Consider the following 18,604-nt stretch of genomic DNA (forward strand, 5'->3'; position numbering starts at 1 on the left):
GGGCCTGAGGGGTCCACAGGATCTTGTTTTCACAGCAGGGATCGGGGGATAAGTCCTAGTCATATTTATCAGGCACACGTCTGCATCGTCCAGGGCAATGTGATGCCACCAAACAGAAAGCATCACTTTAAACCATGACTGGGTTCAAATCTCATTGACTACACTTCTGCCATGTGATCCTGGACAAATCATATTCCTCATCTGTGATGGGGCTAATGATCCATGCTTTGTGGGCTTGCTGTGAATATGAAATGAGCTAACAGTTTTGTGCCCAGAGAAGACGTTTAATGGGTACTGACGGCCATGGCTGTCCTCGCATCCTGGCAAGGCTGCCCTTTGTTTAAACTGCCCTCCTCTCCACTCTGTGCCTGCAGGTCCAGCCTCTGTTTCCCCGCGAGGAGCAGCCACGGCCCAGCGAGATGTCCCGGCACCACAGCCGCTTCGAAAGAGATTACCGGGTGGGCTGGGACCGCCGAGAGTGGAGTGCCAACGGGACGCATGGGACCACCAGCATCTGCAGCGCCACCGCTGGGGCAGGGGGCAGCTCTGCCAGCAGCCTCAGCGCCCGGCCCGGCCTCCTGCCGCTGCCCGTGGTGCCCTCCCGACTGCCCACACCTGCCACGGCCCCCACGCCCTGCACCACCGGCAGTGGAGAGGCCATCACCAGCCTCGTGGCCAGCTCTGCCCCCGCCACCACCACCAAGGTAAGACCCTTCTGGTGTCTGCTGCAAGCAGGAGCCGGGCAGGGGGGCCGTGCTCCCCCACAGTCCCTGGCCAGATGCTTCCTTCTCGAGAGTACGAGTGTCCCTGGGGCTGCGCCAGGCAACTGTTAAAGTTCACATGGTTTTAGTTTCCATAAAGCCTCTCTCTCTGTGACTAACTTGTGGGAAGACAAGCAGGTGCTGAGGCCATGTGTTGTCCTCTGTCACATGGACAAAAGGCATTTAACCAGCAAAAGGGCTGTGAAACTCTAAGGTGGTGTGATACAGGGTCTCTAAGTGGGTGACTGTAGATGGTAAGACCCCTGGGGGCTCCGGTGACAAGTTTGCAAAAAGATTCTGCCCAGTAGTTGGTCCTAAATGGTCATAAAACTGCTGCGTATCAACCAGCGTTCATATCAAGCGTGCGCACACCCAGGGTCCCCTCCAAGCCCCAGACAGCCCAGTGACATCAGTACTTTTCTCCAGTTGAGGACACGGAGGAACCAAGTCTATGGGAGAGGTCCAAGGGGCGCCTTCCTGGAGCTGGAGGAACCCAGGCCTCGGGGGCATCAGTTTCAGGTCATCTTTCCGTCTTCCAGAAGTGGCTCCAGCCCCCAGAAGCAACAGCATAAAACCGTCTGGGTTACCAACCACGACCATGGAAGTGAAAATGTCGCCAAGGCTCCTGCCTGGCTTCCGGCCAAGCTGGTGCCCCTCAGGCCACTCAGAGCCCCTGGAGGGACGGGACCCAGGCTGGTGGCAGGAAGCTCATTCACGGCCATCCGGTGTCCTGGGCAAACATGTGCTCTGCAGGTCCCTTCACCTCTGCCAGGCATTCAGAGCTGCCTCCTAGGAGCCGTCTCTGGGCCAGCGTGTGTGTGTGTGTGTGTATATGTGTGTGTGTCTAGTCTTTTGTGCTTTCATAAAAGTTGCAGGAAAAGTTAAAGGCAGGGGAGCCCCAGCCCCAGCCATTGTGAGGTGGCGGTGGTGTTGGAAAGTGGCGCTCCAGGTGTGCTGAGCCTTTGTCTCGGCGATTTTCAAAGCTCCCTTTCAGCCCCGCTTCCCATTAATAACTGTGAGTGCTGCCGGCGCAGTGCCCGGCAGAGGCCCGAGACAATGGAGCCGTTGGAGGCCAGCTTGGAGCGCACTGACATCTTCGGCAGTGCCTTATTGATTTTATTTTCCTGTTATGAAAACACCACCCCACTGAGGTGGAAAGGGAAGGAATGTTGGACAGGGGAGAGGAGACGGAGGCTTAATGTGGGCACGAGGCCCCTGGACCAGCCAAACACATTCCTCCCCAGGCGCCAGCCCCCAGGACGGCTCCAGGGGCAGTGACCTCAGCCCAGGGGACCCAGCCAGCCGCCCCGAAGGCCGCATCTGGCAGCCGCTCAGCTAAGCCAGCTGTTGGCCATGTGGAGGATGGCAGCGTCTGGAGCTGACGGCCGGGGTTCCAGGTGGGGAGGGAGGAGCTGGGCCCGGGAGCCGTCTTGATGGTTTCCACCCTCTCAGGGATGAAGGCCTTTTTAGGGACAGCATCAGGCTGGGCCTCAGGCCGGGGTTTGGGCTCTGCCAAGCCAGGGAAGTGGAGGGGAAACTCAGGGAGGGCCTGCCCTGCCCACACGGCTCCTGCTTTGCTCTCAAGCAGCTTGATATTCATCATCTCTATCTGGCTGGGCCCCAAACCACAGCATACAGAGGAAAGGAACCCGGCCTCAGACAGAAAACAACAGCTGGGCAAGAAAAAGCTGGGCGGTTAGGAGGGGAGAGGGGCCAAAAGTTTACGCCTGTGTGGACAGCCAGCTCCTTGGCACACCTTCCCCCATAACCATCTCCAGCCCAGTTTCACACCTGCAGAGGCTTGTCCAGTCAAGCAAAGGTGCCTGACTGCACCCTGGATTCCTGGGTGCTCAGAAGAATGGGGCAAGGGGAGTGGGGGTGGGCAGGGACGACAAAATACAGCAGTGGCTTCCGTCCAGGGCCTTGGGGCTGAACTTGGGCTCTGGTTCCATTCTGCCATTCTGGACTAACTGCCGACTCCCCAGACTCCTGTCCCCAGCCTAATTGTCTAAGCCAAGACGGGACCACATCAAGTGATAGGCAAGCCAGTAGGAGGTATCTGTGGTTTCCCTGGTTGACCAATTGCGTCTTCACTGAGCAGCCAAGGTTTGGCTCTTGCCCTCAGGGAACTCACGGGCCAGGATATAACAAATCTGCGGCCTGGATGGTGCAACCGAGTGACCTGAGGATGCCTCTCCCGTTGAGGCTGTTGGCAGAGGCCGCTTTGTGGAGTGGAGGAAGACAGACTCTGGACCCAGACTGCCTGGATTTGAATTCCATCCTGTCTCGCGCTGGCTGAGTGACCCCGGGCCAGTTGCATAACCTCCCTGGGCCTCACTTCTGTAACACGGGAATAAGTGGTCGTACCTGCCTGTCAGAGTTGTGAGGATCATGTGAGTTAAAACTCATGTAAAGAGTTCAGAATCACGTCAAGCCTGGCACATGTCCTATAGAGCACTATGGTCATCATCTTTGTCCCCGTCTCCCAGGGGAGGCCTACGGGACAAGGCCACGCCCCTGTAAGGAAAGGTGATCATTTTCTGGCCTCACCAAGAGGAAAAGGTAAGGCTTCAGATGAGAAAACAAGAGCTAGGCCCCAAGCAGGCAGGGACAGGAACTGAGTTTGTGAGTGGTTAAGCCTCAAGCTGGGGCTCCGCCCCCCGGGCAGTAAAGAACCCGCCTATAAATGCAGAAGACATAAGAGACGCAGGTTCGGTCCCTAGGTCAGGAAGGTCCCCTGGAGGAGGGCATGGCAACCCACTCCAGTGTTCTTGCCTGGAGAATCCCATGGATGGGGAGCCTGGTGGGCTACAGTCCATAAGGTCGCAAGGAGTCAGGCACAACTGAAGCGACTTAGCATGCACACAGGCCTAAGCTGACCTTGTGACATGACCATGGTGACATGTCAGCAAGACGGGCTGGAGGGAAGGGGCCATCCAGTGGGCCTCAAACAGAGACTGAGTTAGCACCTTTTGTCAGCCATGGGCCCTTTCCTCCAAGAAAGCCCAGTGACTTTTTGGTTTTTTTTGGCTGGGTCGTGAGGGATCTTTCATTGTGATGCATGGACTCTAGATGTAACACGCAGGCTCAGTAGTTGTGGTACACCCGTGTAGTTGCTCCGTGCTATGGGGGAATTCTTACTTCTTAAGGATTGAACTTAGGGATTGAACCCAAGTGCTCTGAATTGGAAGGTGGATTCTTAACCACTGGACCACCAGGAAGGTCCTGAAAACCCAGTGTCTACACAGGGCAGAGGCCCCCTCTGGTGGACGACCTGGGGAGGCAGGTAGCTGCATGGAAGCCAGAAGCAGAGCTGTGGGTTTCACTTCCTTTTGTGTATTCCTACTGCCCTGCCCCACGTGTGGCTCAGACAGTGGCCTGCAGTGCAGGAGACCTGAGTTTGATCCCTGGGTCAAGAAGATCCCCTGGAGAAGGAAATGGCAACCCACTCCAGTATTCTTGCCTAGGAAATTCCGTGGACAGAGGAGCCTGGTGGGGTAGAGTCCACAGGGTTGCAAAGAGTCAGACACAACTGAACAACTAACACTTTCACCACTCCACTTTCACTTTCACCACCCCATATTGGTAAATGTTGCTTGAATGTCCTGGCCTGGCTTCCTCGGTAGAGGGTCTAGTGCTGCCTGAGCCAGAACCACCCCTGAGATGACAAATGTTGGCACTGTCAGGCCTTAGCATCTGCAGTGGGCTGGACGTGGAGCAGGGGGAGCGTCACACAATCTGTGGGCTGCAGGCACCCCCATATCCCAGGCTGTCACCACCCACGTAGAGACGGCAGCCCCTTCATCTGCCCTGCCCAGTATGGGGCTGCTTCTGCCCAGCGTTAGGGGCAGTCCTGGCTCTCCAGGGCGAGGAAGGCTGGCTGTGCTCCCAGCAGCTGCTCAGAGAAATGATGACAATTTTTCTGTCACTGCAGCCTCCAGGCCTGAGTTGATCTTTTGGTTTCTTCCTTTTTCCAGGGCCTGAAGATTTCTTGCATGTTTTAGATGCAAGGCCGAAAGGCCAGTTGGACAAACACAACTCCTGGGTAACTGAAGCATGGGGAGGGCCTAGCCAGATACACACCACACATACACACACACATACACTCACACCACAAACACACACACACACACACTCAGTCACACACACAGTCCAACACACACACACATTCCTTGCTCAGACCCATAAACTGCTTCCCTGGGGCATAGGTCAGCTCTTAATCCTCTAGGACACAAGTTTCCAGAGCCCAAGAGAAGTAAGCCTGCAACCCAACCCCTGTATTTTGTAGGTCAGAAGAGTGAGACTTTGAGAAAAAAAAAAAAAAAGACTTGCAGAGGTCACCTAGGGAGTGAGAAACAGAACCAGCCTGGGCTTGTTCCTTCCCCAGCCCAGGCTGCCTGGCACAATGTGTTCACCATGGTAACCAACATTGCAGCATTGTTATGATAACTTTTCCCCATCCCCTCATCCACCTAGCTGACAGCGGACGCTGAATTTTGGCAAGAAAATGGGTATATTTACCTCTTGTGTTATAGGTAGAAAAAATCTAGGCTAAAGATTGGGTCAACTGAACATTGCACAGCTGGTGAGAACTTCAAGCCCTTAAGTCCAACAGAAATGGGTTTGAATCCTGTGTTTACCACATAGGAGCCAAGGACCTCTCCAAGCTTCAGTTTCTTTGTCTGTAAAATGGGAATGATAATGGTGTTTCTCATGGAAGTGTTGTGAGAATTTGTTAAACTAATATGTGTAGAAAAGCATAGACTAGTACCTGCCACTTGTTAAACACTCAATAAAAGTTCATTTTGAAAAGGTAAATGAGAAACTGAGTTCGACAGAGTATTCATATATTTGGGGGAGACCAATCCCGCTGTTGTTGGGAGCCAGTACTCTGGCTCTAGGCTCCAGGCAGTCAAGGGCCCAGGGGGAGAGTGCCGCTGAGAAGCACAAAGGCTACCAGGCCTGTTTATGGGATAGAAAGGAAGCTCCACGGCCCTACAGTTGCTGCTGCATGAAATTTAAATTATTCTCAACAAACCTGCTTGACAGATGAAACAGAAAAGGGACGGCTTCATAAAATGCAATTTTGTTCCTGAAAGAATGGACTTTGCAGGATCCTTGCTGATGTCTGTGAAATGTATCGGGGGCCTTTTCTCCACGTGGTCAGGAGCACTCATGCTGAAACATTCCCATCGTTCCTCAGAGCTAAACCCTTGAAAATAAATCTAGGCCAGGAAGAGAGAGACTTCGCCTGTGTCCCAGGCCTAGGGAAAACCAAAAGAGGCCATGGAATCTGCAGGCTCTGTCCTCAGATTTTTTGACATTTATGGGCATTTGAGGCTTTCAGGGGGGGGACCTAATGACCCCAGAGACAATGACTTCCTCACATGACCTAAATTCTTTGGAGAAATGTTCCTCTTGTGGGGGGGATGATCTGGGGTTTCTATGGGGAATCATGAGAATGACCCCAAGACCACCAGCAGAGGGGGCACCCTCTCCTGTGGTTCTGGGGGTCCAAGAATGGATAGAAAGGCAGCTTTTGCACAGTTGCAGAATGAGAAGTAGTCGTCTCTCTCCTCCTGTTTCCACGTTGAAAACCAAGGGCTACCTACAGAGTGGGCTCAGTAAGTTGGGAGAACCACTCAAGCCCCTTTTACGGCACATTTCCAGACTGTGTGTGCTTCCCCAGAAGGCCGTTTCTTGCCCCATGAACAAGGATTTGTGATCTCCCTTGTGATGCATTACCAGGCACTGATAATGCATCGTGAGACGACTTGTGCCTGTTCGTGCCCAGCTAATGGGTTTCGCCTGCACTTTAAGAGGCAGCCACAGTTCGGGTTGTATCCTCATTGACTTAAAATCCATCCATCAGTCACGAAGTGTGTGCAAAATTGAAAAATGTCATGATGGCCCAAGCATTTGTTCCAAAGCCTATAGTTCGGGCAGGGTAGATTTGAGTGGCTTGATTTCTTAGACTTTTGATGAAAGGGATAAAGAGAAGGGAGAAGGTTATATGTGTTACCATATTCGTAAGGGATGAACCATATCTATATAGAAGGCAGCTGTGGATCCTGAAGGCAGGTTGTGAGATGGGCTTGACTAGAGACAGTTGTGTATAGAAGTTAGCTTTTGCTTCGTAACAACCATCCCAATATTTAGTGGCATGAAACCATCCCAGTTCTGTGGGTTTGTCGTCAGTTCTGGACTGGGTTCTCTCATTTGCCTGTGGTCAGCTGCATGGTGGCTACTTGCTGGTGGCTCATTCTAGGATGGCCTCACTCACACATCTGTGCTTAGCGGACTGTCGGCCAAGACATCTCAGTTCTTCGTGTGGCCTGTCATCCTCTGTACAGCTATTGCAGGCTTGCACACTGGAAGGTCTCAGACTTCCGGGAGCAGTAAGAAGCCAAGGCTCAGGGCACAAGTGCCTCTGCTTGAGGAACTTTTGCTAAAATCCTGTTGGTCAAAGCAGTCACAAGGCCAAGTCAAATTCAAGTGGGAAAAATTTCCTGCCTCTGGTTAGAAAGTGCTTCACCACATTGCAGAGGCAGACACAAAAGGACAGGAAGCCTTCGTGTTAATTTTTGCAATATGCAACCCCCGCCCCCATGCTGCCAGCACACTTGCTTAAACGCAGTTATTCACTCTCTAGCTTCTGGCCAAGGCTTGCATTCCTCAAACAGAAGGAATAGGACCAATCCGACAAACCAATCTATGTGGCCTGGTGGACAAAATCAATAGGGAACCGGCATGACTTACACACACCTGGGTGACGCCCATGCCATCCACACCGAGAGCTGCCCTAGGGAGATCTGAAAGGAGACACCTGGTGCGGATGGTGTTGCCATGGAGAAGCCAGTGCAGCTGGCCCCCAGGGAACCTTGCCCGATGCAGTTACCTTGAGAAGGCCCCACTGGCAGGTCTTGGACCTCAGTCCTCAAGGCTCCAGTGCGTAATCCCATCACTGCCTCAGAGCTGGTGGAACTGAGACACTGCTCTTCCCAGAATATTCTCAAAGACAGATGCTAACCTACTAATTCAGAATCAAAAATTCACCCCCAAGGAGACCAACTTCGTGGACTTTGCCCAGTGAGAATCCACATAAGAAAACAAATTTAGACCAGAAGAGTTTCTGAGGAGACTAAAATTAGGAAAGGGAGCCAGTTACATGGTGCAAATATACAATAACTGCGGATCGGACAGAGTCCAGGCTCTTTCTCCCTAATAGGATAAATCCCGTGCCATTCCCAAGAAAAGCCCTTGGAAAGACCTCTTCTTAAATTAAATCAGGTTTTCTGCAAACAGCATCATTCAAGATGAACATAAATCTACTTCTTATTCAGTTTTAATGGTTTTCCTTGTTTCATTTAATTACTCATGTTGCAATTAAACAATTTTTTTTTCATTGTAGAAGGACAGTATTTTAGCTACATTATGGGTTAAATAGGCTTTGGAGAACTAGCCTGGGAATCTCATCACCATTTATAACATTGTTTTTTTATAGGGAAAGTATGTTCCAAAATCTAAACAGCCAAATTACAAATGAACTTTCAGAACCCAGCCCATTTGTTAACTGGAAGCTGTCTGTAATGCTAAAAATAACTCAGGGAAGCAAGCATAAAAAGGAGAGCTGATTGCCGCTTGGTCTCACTTGTTCACCATCATCATCTATGGATTCAGTTTTGTTTCAATGAGGAGAATCACCTCCAGGCTCAGACGGACCCTACCCCTGTTTCACTCACTGTTGTGCCACCGGTGGCCACTTGGTCTTGAGTCCTCCCGGAGCGTCATGCCACCGTGAAGGGCCATTGTGAAGTCCCGGCAGAGTAACACTGAGGTAACATAGCAGATTATCCATTTCCACACCGTATTCGCTGCCCTAAAATGAAGGCTTAGGGGAACTCTCTGTGTGGCTCTGCTGCCACGTCCAGAGGTCCAGGCACATTCACTTGCACTGGCAATCTATGCCTCTAGAACTCGTAGGCAGGAAACCTCATTTTCCTCTGGCGAATAAAGAGCCATGACTGGGACTTCCCTGGTGGTCCAGCGATTGACGCTATGCTTCCACTGCAGGGGGCACAGGTTTGATCCCTGGTTGGGGAACTAAGATCCCAGCATGTCTTGCAGCACAGTTATAAATACATAAATATAAAAAATAAAGAACCGTGAGAACCCAGCAGAGCATCAGTCTACGTTCAGAGAAGCCTGCCACACAGCTTTCTTGATGATCAGGGTAGGAGTCCGGCCTTCCCAGCCTCCCCTCTCCTGATGTCTCATGAGATGATGGATGGGTGTTCTGCTCTCCCTAACACCATGCATGAGTCCTGGGGGCCCAGAAGGAAGCAAGGCGCCCACTCCAATCACAGAAGGCCAGTCATCAGCACCTCTCTCTAAACTAGCTGATGCCTACTACAGTCCCTTGAGGAAAGCACTGTCTGTTACTGCATGACCCCTTCCTTGCCAGACCTACTCGGAGGCCCAGGCAGCTTGGTTAAGCTTGCTGTCCTCTTTTGTTTCTAGAAGGCCACAGGGGTTTCCCCATGCCCCCACCCTGTGGGGCTGCCAGCAGAGTGCTCCATGCTCTGCCCAACTCAGCACCAGAATAGCATCAAATAAGAACCAGATTCTTGACCTGCTCTTAAAGAACTCCTTCACCAGGTGAGAAGAGGCCCTAAAGCCAGCAGGCTAGGGGATAGGAGGTAGAAATAGGGAAGCAGAATGGCCAAGCCTGTGAGTGGGTCGGGTGGCCCTTGCTGTGAGGGTGCAGAAGGTGGAGATCCACACCAGACTTGACAATGTGCCCTTTGAGGTCTGTGGTGGGGGTTGCTGGCTGTCTACCCAGCCTCAGCTCTGTTCAGGCAGCCACCACTTCCCATACTTTGGGAAAGCAAACCCTGGTCCACACTGGGATTATGGTGGTTCAACACCAGGCGTGGCAATCCCATTTCCCTTCCCCGTCATTGGTTCAGGAAGGGTCATGGACCCAGTGCTGGCCAGCGGAACACAAGGGTAATCCTATCTGGGGGCTTTGGGAAAGGTTTTCTTGCCTCTAAGGAAGAGTCACAGAAAAAAGAAATCCTTCCCCTGGACATGGTCATGTCTGGACGTGATGCCTAGAACTGCTATAATCATCATGCTACAAGCCTGAGGGTGAAGCCAAACACACAAGGAAGAGAAAAACAAGAGAATTCCAGAAATCTGGCACCAGAGCCCGAATGCTGCAGCCCTGCTTGCCTCTGGGCTTTTGTTACCTGAACTAATACCTATGCTGGTTGTATTTTAAAAATAAATTATTTTTAATACTGTCTCTACAGCATAGACAGCTCCCAAGCAACAGTATAGATGTCTTATTCCACCTCCCAGACCTCGCCTGCCACACTGGCTGCTAAAGATGGCCGCAGTGGCCTTTGTGATGCTCTCTGCCTATTACTCATTGATTTCAGCTCTCTGCTGTGTGCAGGGCCTCTGCTGTCTGCTGCTTCCCTGAATGCCAGCACCAGGGCACAGCTTGCCACCCCTATACTTCATGGGGCCGTGTTTCTGTCTGAGTGGAACCCAGCACCTTGGGTGCCTGAGCCACGGGGTCATTTGAGAGCATCACCCCTTTCACCCACTTCAGCCACATGAGAGGCGCTCTCAGGCTCCAGGGCCTCTGCCACTTGCCACTTCCTCTTACCAGAATTTTCATTCCCTCTCTTGCCTGCCCAGAAACACTCTTATTAATCCTGCAACTGACACCCTGAATGTTAACACCTCTGGTGAAAAAAAATGCTATGATTTCTTATTTCCCATGACACTTTTGTTTATGTCCATATAAATACCTATAATATATGGCACCTATCCATTTATTAATTTGTCTCCTTACTAGGCAGTGAACTCCATAGGAGTAAGGTCCACATGATACCCAGTATATAAAGGTTCTCAATAAATGTTTGAGGACAGAAAGAATTTAGGCATGTGAATATTTATTCTTTCTGTTGTTCAGCTGCTAAGTCATGTCTGATTCTTTGCAACCCCATGGACTGCAGCACGCCAGCCTTCCCTGTCCTTCATTATCTCTCGGAGTTTGCTCAGATTCACGTCCATTGAGTCAGTGATGCCATCCAACCATCTCATCCTTTGTCGCCCCTTTCTCCTCCTGCCCTCAGTCTTTCCCAGAAACAGGGTCTTTTCCAAAGAGCAGGCTCTTCACATCAGGTGGCACAGTTAGAAGGTATCAATTCTTTGGCACTCACCCTTTTTTATGGTCCAACTCTTATATTCATACATAACTACTGGAAAAACCATAGCTTTGACTATTCTGACCCTTGTCAGCAAAGTGATGTCTCTGCTTTTTAATGTACTCTCTAGGTTTGTCATATCTTTTCTTCCAAGGGACAAGCATCTTTTAATTTCATGGCTGCAGTCACCATCCGCAGTGATTTTGGAGTGATTTATTCTTTTAATTAGCACCTATTGTGGGGGTAGGTAGGAATACATGCCTTTGACCTCATCTTTACCCACATCAGATCATGAACTCCTTATTGCCAAATTCAGACTCAAATTGAAGAAAGTAGGGAAAACTGCTAGACCATTCAGGCATGACCTAAATCAAATGCCTTATGATTATACAGTGGAAGTGAGAAATAGATTTAAGGGTCTAGATCTGATAGATAGAGTGCCTGATGAACTATGGAATGAGGTTCGTGACATTGTACAGGAGACAGGGATCAAGACCATCCCCATGGAAAAGAAATGCAAAAAAGCAAAATGGCTGTCTGGGGAGGCCTTACAAATAGCTGTGAAAAGAAGAGAGGTGAAAAGCAAAGGAGAAAAGGAAAGATATAGGCATCTGAATGCAGAGTTCCAAAGAATAGCAAGAAGAGACAAGAAAGCCTTCTTCAGTGATCAATGCAAAGAAATAGAGGAAAACAACAAAATGGGAAAGAATAGGGATCTCTTCAAGAAAATTAGAGATACCAAGGGAACATTTCATGCAAAGATGGGCTCGATAAAGGACAGAAATGGTATGGACCTAACAGAAGCAGAAGATATTAAGAAGAGGTGGCAAGAATACACGGAAGAATTGTACAAAAAAGATCTTCACGACCAAGATAATCATGATGATGTGATCACTAATCTAGAGCCAGACATCTTGGAATGTGAAGTCAAGTGGGCCTTAGAAAGCATCACTATGAACAAAGCTAGTGGAGGTGATGGAATTCCAGTTGAGCTATTTCAAATCCTGAAAGATGATGCTATGAAAGTGCTGCACTCAATATGCCAGCAGGTTTGGAAAACTCAGCAGTGGCCATAGGACTGGAAAAGGTCAGTTTTCATTCCAGTTCCAAAGAAAGGCAATGCAAAAGAATGCTCAAACTACCGCACAACTGCACTCATCTCACACGCTAGTAAAGTAATGCTCAAAATTCTCCAAGCCAGGCTTCAACAGTACGTGAACCATGAACTCCCTGATGTTCAAGCTGGTTTTAGAAAAGGCAGAGGAACCAGAGATCAAATTGCCAACATCCGCTGGATCATGGAAAAAGGAAGAGAGTTCCAGAAAAACATCTATTTCTGCTTCATTGACTATGCCAAAGCCTTTAACTGTGTGGATCATAATAAACTGTGGAAAATTCTGAAAGAGATGGGAATACCAGACCACCTGACCTGCCTCTTGAGAAATCTGTATGCAAGTCAGGAAGCAACAGTTAGAACTGGACATGGAACAACAGACTGGTTCCAAATAGGAAAAGGAGTGTGTCAAGGCTGTATACCATCACCCTGCTTATTTAACTTCTATGCAGAGTACATCATGAGAAATGCTGGACTGGAAGAAACACAAGCTGGAATCAAGATTTCGGGGAGAAATATCAATAGCCTCAGATATGCAGATGACACCACCCTTATGGCAGAAAGTGAAGAGGAGCTAAAAAGCCTCTTGATGAAAGTGAAAGAGGAGAGTGAAAAAGTTGGCTTAAAGCTCAACATTTAGAAAACGAAGATCATGGCATCTGGTCCCATCACTTCATGGGAAACAGATGGGGAAACAGTAGAAACAGTGTCAGACTTTATTTTGGGGGGCTCCCAAATCGCTGCAGATGGTGATTGCAGCCATGAAATTAAAAGACGCTTACTCCTTGGAAGAAAAGTTATGACCAACCTAGATAGTATATTCAAAAGCAGAGACATTACTTTGCTGACTAAGGTTCGTCTAGTCAAGGCTATGGTTTTTCCTGTGGTCATGTATGGGTGTGAGAGTTGGACTGTGAAGAAGGCTGAGTGCCTAAGAATTGATGTGTTTGAACTGTGGTGTTGGAGAAGACTCTTGAGGGTCCCTTGGACTGCAAGGAGATCCAACCAGTCCATTCTGAAGGAGATCAGCCCTGGGATTTCTTTGGAAGGAATGATGCTAAAGCTGAAGCTCCAGTACTTTGGACACCTCATGCAAAGAGTTGACTCATTGGAAAAGACTCGACTCATTGGCAGACTCTGATGCTGGGAGAGATTGGGGGCAGGAGGAGAAAGGGACGACCCAGGATGAGATGGCTGGATGGCATCACGGACTCGATGGACGTGAGTCTGAGTGAACTCCGGGAGATGGTGATAGACAGGGAGGCCTGGTGTGCTGTGATTCATGGGGTCGCAAAGAGTCAGACACGACTGAGCGACTGAACTGACTGAACTGAACTGATCTACATGATGGATGAGTCTTCAAAGAGGAGTAATTTCAGTGTCTGCCTGTGATAGGGATGAAGATGAGACCTGCCTGCGAGCCACACCGAGGGCTGTGTGGGCTCACTCTTGGTATTGCAACTACCAAAGCCATGCTGGCTGTACGGATTCTATGCATCAAGGTCTTCACCCTGGGCTCCACACCTCTTCCCTTCTCTCATTTGGAGTCCTGGGATCAAAACCTCTTCTCTCAAGTATTCATACCTCCTTGAGATTTTTCTCCCATTTACCTCTAATTCCCTGCAGTTTACGTTTGTTTCATTTAAAGCATTTGTGCAGTCATTATTTTGTACCAGGCACTGCTCAACATTAACTTTTAATTTCTTTACTTATTTATTTATTCGGCCGAGTCAGGCCTTAGTTGCGGCATGCAGGATCATCACTGCCTCATGTGGGATCCTTCGTTGCAGCACATGGACTCTCTAGTTGTGACTCAGGGGCTCCAGAAGGGGCGATCTCAGTAGTTTCAGCACATAGGCTTAGTTGCCCCAGAGCACATGGGATCTTAGTTCTCTGGCCAGTGATCAAATTCACGTCCCCTGAATGGCAAGTCAGATTCTTAACCCCTGGACCACCAGGGAAGTCCCCAACAGGAATTTTTTAAATTCTCATCGCAGGCCTCTGAGGTCATTATGATGACCTTCACTTAGAATGAGAAAGACCAGGGGACTTATCCAAGATCAGCAGGGCTGGGACTCAGCCCTGGGCAGTCCAACTCCAGGATCCAGGCATCTAGCTCTATATGGGCCCCCTTCGCACAGTCCTCAGTGAACTCTGTTAACGTGAGTAATTGGCTGAACGTCTTTCCATGAACGTCTTCCCTGGAGTCAGCAGCATCTCCTAAAGAGATAGCATGGGCTCCCCACTGAAGCAGGTAAGCTCATCAACAGCTTGAAACAACCAGGGATGTCAGGACCGAAGCCTGTGTAGGACTGCATAGTCCAGCCCCACGCCTCCCAGGGGTGACGAGCCAAGCTGAACCAAGCTATGTGGGAGGTGCAGACACAGCTTAGACGCAGGGTCCTGGGGAATACTGAGCCTCGAGACCACCTCTTCTCTTTCTCAGGGTTTCTGTGTTGGTCCATGACATTGCGCACAGCTGGTGTCCACATTCATGCCTGTGTTCAGATTGCTCTGGCCTGTTCCATCCCAGATCATCAAAACTACCCACAGGCATTGCCGGGTAGGCTTGGAGCAACACCAGCAATACCCAAGCTCAAGGGGGCGCTCTCTCTTGGTGCCTCGGCTGTCCCCATGGATTTAAACATGGGCTGGGCCCTGGAGATGCCATGGAATCCTGGCCTTTACCTCCAGATGGGATTGAAGTAGCCGTGACTTATGACTGCCTTCCCTGTAGGGTCAGCACTGTTTTGGGGGAACAGGAAAAAGAGCAGGAAAAGGTAACTGTTACCATCTCCCTTCTGGGAGGCATTCTTCCCAAGAATGAGGGGAAGACCCCAGGTCAAAGGGAGGAGTTTGGGTTCAAGGCCCAAGTCCACATTTCACTGGATGAGTGACCTCAAGGCGGGACACTTAAGCTCCGTCTCCTTACCTATAAGGTGGACACAACAGTGCCCACTTCACTGGACTGTTGTGAGGTCCACAAGAAAGAGCAAAGCAAAAACACTTTACAAAAATAAATGCCCTCATTCATAGAGACAGAAAGGAGCTCAGTGGAGGATGGGGAGTTACTATTTAATGGGTACACTTTCTGTTTAGGGTCATGAAAAAGGATTAGAATAGTGGTGATGTTTGCACGGCATTGTGAATGTGATGACTGCCACTAATTGTGTACTATAAAATGGTAAAAATGGCCAATTATGTGTCATACATATGTGACCACAGCAAAAAAAAAAATAGAAATAAATAAGTGTCCGGCCATCAAAAGAGAGAGGAAATATCTGTGTAAATCCGGGCAGAGCTGACTCACCATGGAATTTCCTTTATGCAGAGAAATGAGAGCACCAGTCACAGGGTCTAGAATGGCGGACAATCGAATGAAGGCACCTGACACAGACCCACGCAGGCTTGATTGACACGTGGGGAAGAACCCCCGAGGAACGGGTGGCCGGGCCTCCAGGAGGGGGGCCTGGGCGATGGCAGGGTCGGTGTCACAGAGGAGTCCTGTTCTGACTCACGAGGTGGCCTCGCTGCCTTGGGAGGATGCTCAGCCTTCCCACTCTCAGCAGGTGACTGCCAAGCGTGGCGGGGAGCCACACCCTGAGGAAGGAGGGTCCTGGGGGATGATGGAGCCATTGGAAGGTGTATTTGTGATCATTTTCTCCAGCACCTCAAGACCTGGGGCTGCAGGTGAAGCCTCAGCTGTGTCGCGTTCAACAGCAATTATAAATCTCGCCAGCTGTGTATTCTGGACATGACACATGACCTCCCTGGCACAAGCATGCACTTTCCTCGTGAACTCAGAAGCCATCCTAGGATGCAATTCAGGACTGCTGGCCAGCCAGGGCCCCAAACATGTCCTTGAGGTCACTAACGTTTCTTGAATGCTCTCTACTAGGGCTGGCCAGGGTTCTAAGTGTATGCACTCACTGCCTCCCACAATGACTGTACAAGGTGGGCACTGTGCTCACCCTCTCCATATAACCCAGCCAGGAGGTGCAGCACCCAGGCTCACCTTGTGAGCACCCTTCCAGCCAGCTTGCTGACTCTTCATGTTGCTGCCATGATGTGGAGACACGGGGCTGCCGTGGGGCGGGAGCAACCTGGATCTGATGGTGCCTGGGATCGCGAGAAGAGAGCAGAGGTTGGGGAAGCCTCAAGCCCTGCAGCTTACTCACCTCGACTGAGCTCAGGGGCCAGGGGACCCCCTCCCCAGCTCTGGCACCTCCACCCCAGCAGGAGCAGACAGAGTCTGTACCGCCATCGCCTCGTGCGTCAAGAATATGCTGAATGTATGATTTTTTATTCACCCACAACATTAGGCTGAGGAGAGAGAGAATATTGGGCAAAATATATTGTACCCATAATTCATATTAATGGGAATTCAATAGTGGCAACTTGTCACGTGCTGAGATGAGTAGGGAATATTGTGAATACTGTGTTACAAAGGCATTAAAGAGGCATTATGAATTAGATTCCATTCCACCACATCGTGTTCCTTGTAAATAATTGAGGAAGACACTGGTGCTCGGAATTTGGGTGCATCATTTCTGAGATCCCAGCGGTTCTCTCCCCAGGCTGACGGGGCCCCTTGATCTGACAGCTCACACGGCTGTGGGAAAAGCCTGTGCACGGCCGGTCCAAAGGTTCCCTAAAATTAGCATCAGGCTTCCAAGAAAACCCTCCTTCCCAGGAGAAATAAGGAACTGTCGCATCCAACACCAGATGCTGGGTTTTTCTAGCAAACTCCCCCAGAGTCTGGATATTCTATGTTGCTTTCCTCCGGTCTGTGGAACCCTGGCTTTGCAGCCAGGACCACGTGGGCTCTGCTTGGCATCACGGGGTCAGCAGCACCCTTCCCACTACTTCTCACACCCACCTTTGCCTGTCTTAGGGGCAGAGATCTAAACACCCATACATCCAGGGTCCGGGAGCTGGTCGTGCATCGGCTGCTTTGGCCCTGGTAAAGCAAGCCCTGGCCGGTGACACCCGTCTCCAGTGGGTCTCTTGGTCCTGCTCGGTGGTCCCGAAAGATCTGTTACCTGCTGGCTGTGCCAGCCTCCAGTGTCTCCACATGGCCCTGGCTAATGCCAGGTTCCATCTTTTGTCTTTGAAGTCAAGAACTTGGCTTGAAGCAGTGGCCTGGCTGCCCCCAAGAAAAATCTGAAAGGAGAATATGAGAGGGAGCCCCGAGCCTTTTTTGCCCCAAGTGCAGAGCTGGACAAAGCAGGTGGACACTCAGTCCCTGCCTCTGGCCTTGTTCAGAAGCCCTTCTGTCTAGGGACTCCAGGGGCTGAAAAAATTTTCCTGTGACCACTGCTAAATTTATGGGGAGTTCTGAAGCAGCTGGTCACTGGTAAGTTAGTGATTCCCCTTTATCATTAGAGAGGTTGTTCCCGGATTGCAACTTTGATGTCTACTGGGTAGAGCTCCTGGGGTGACTAGAGAGGAGGCGGGTGGGCAGTGCAAGAGGCAGTCAGGGTCAGAAGGTTTTTCACGTGGACTGTAGGACAATCAGTAGGTTAGCTGACCACGTTCATTCACCCTAGTGGGGACACCCAATGTGTAAACACACCAGCTATGAAGTACCAGCACGCCTCCACCCCAGCACAGTGATGGTACAAGGAATGTTGACTTCAGTGTCAGCCTCACTGCTTTTAAACCCTGATGCTTCAGCTCTGCGTGTATGCATGCTAAGCCGCTTCAGTCGTGTCCAAACCTTTGCGACCCCATGGACTATAGCCTGCCAGGCTCCTCTGTTCATGAGGTTCTCCAGGCAAGAATACTGGAGTGGGTTGCCATTCCCTCCTCCAATTCAGCTTTCTAGCTGTGTGATTTTTAGCAAGTTGCTTAGCCTCTCAGAGCCTGGTTTCCCCTTCTATTAAAGGGGATAATATGATCTTCTCTATTGGGTTGTGAGGGCAATTAAACGAACTAGTAATGAAACGTCTGGTGTCTAGTACACAGTCCGTAGGCGTGATCTCTTATGATGGCCACGGCCTTCAAAATGTGGCCTCCCTTCCCTTGAGACAAAAGATTCTGTCCTCAGGTTTTGCATTGGTAGCATCTCACACTGGCCTGCTGTGTGCTCAGTAAGTATGTGTTGAATTATTAAACTGAAGTGTTAGAAGAAGGTGGAAATTCACTCACTTTACAATAAAAAAATAGCTGTGCACTTTTGAAAATCATATTCTACCTTTCCGTGGTCATATATTCTCATTTCAGAGAAGTGCTGTGACTGCCTCGAGTTCTTCGTGTGCCTCTCCGTGATTGTAGTCAATAGCTACAAATAAATTCACGTTTTGAAATACACTAGTTCTTCACTGATTCAAGGAGCCCCAAAGTAGGGCATTTTGCAAAGCAATTACTGTGCTTCCATGAAATGAAAAATCATCTCCTGCATTCGATGATCTCAAATCCAGGACGTGTGTCCTGAACAGTCAGTCCCGGGCTCCAACCCACATTCTGCTTGTGAGTGGTTGTGATGGTAGTTGTGTTTTTGCTGTTGT

At 50.0% G+C, this 18,604-nt stretch overlaps 1 protein-coding gene across 1 annotated transcript in view; it reads left to right on the top strand.

The window, feature by feature from the left end:
* The first annotated feature begins 419 nt into the window (after positions 1-419).
* KLHL29 (kelch like family member 29) overlaps positions 420-18,604 on the top strand; it is a 145,358-nt gene continuing 127,173 nt past the window's right edge. The window contains exon 1 of the mRNA XM_068984092.1: positions 420-704. Within this exon, the coding sequence (XP_068840193.1) occupies positions 420-704 (285 nt within the window). The remainder of the gene's footprint in view (positions 705-18,604) is intronic.

The sequence above is a fragment of the Capricornis sumatraensis genome, chromosome 1 (assembly GCF_032405125.1).
Source record: "Capricornis sumatraensis isolate serow.1 chromosome 1, serow.2, whole genome shotgun sequence".
Classification (NCBI taxonomy): Eukaryota; Metazoa; Chordata; class Mammalia; order Artiodactyla; family Bovidae; genus Capricornis; species Capricornis sumatraensis.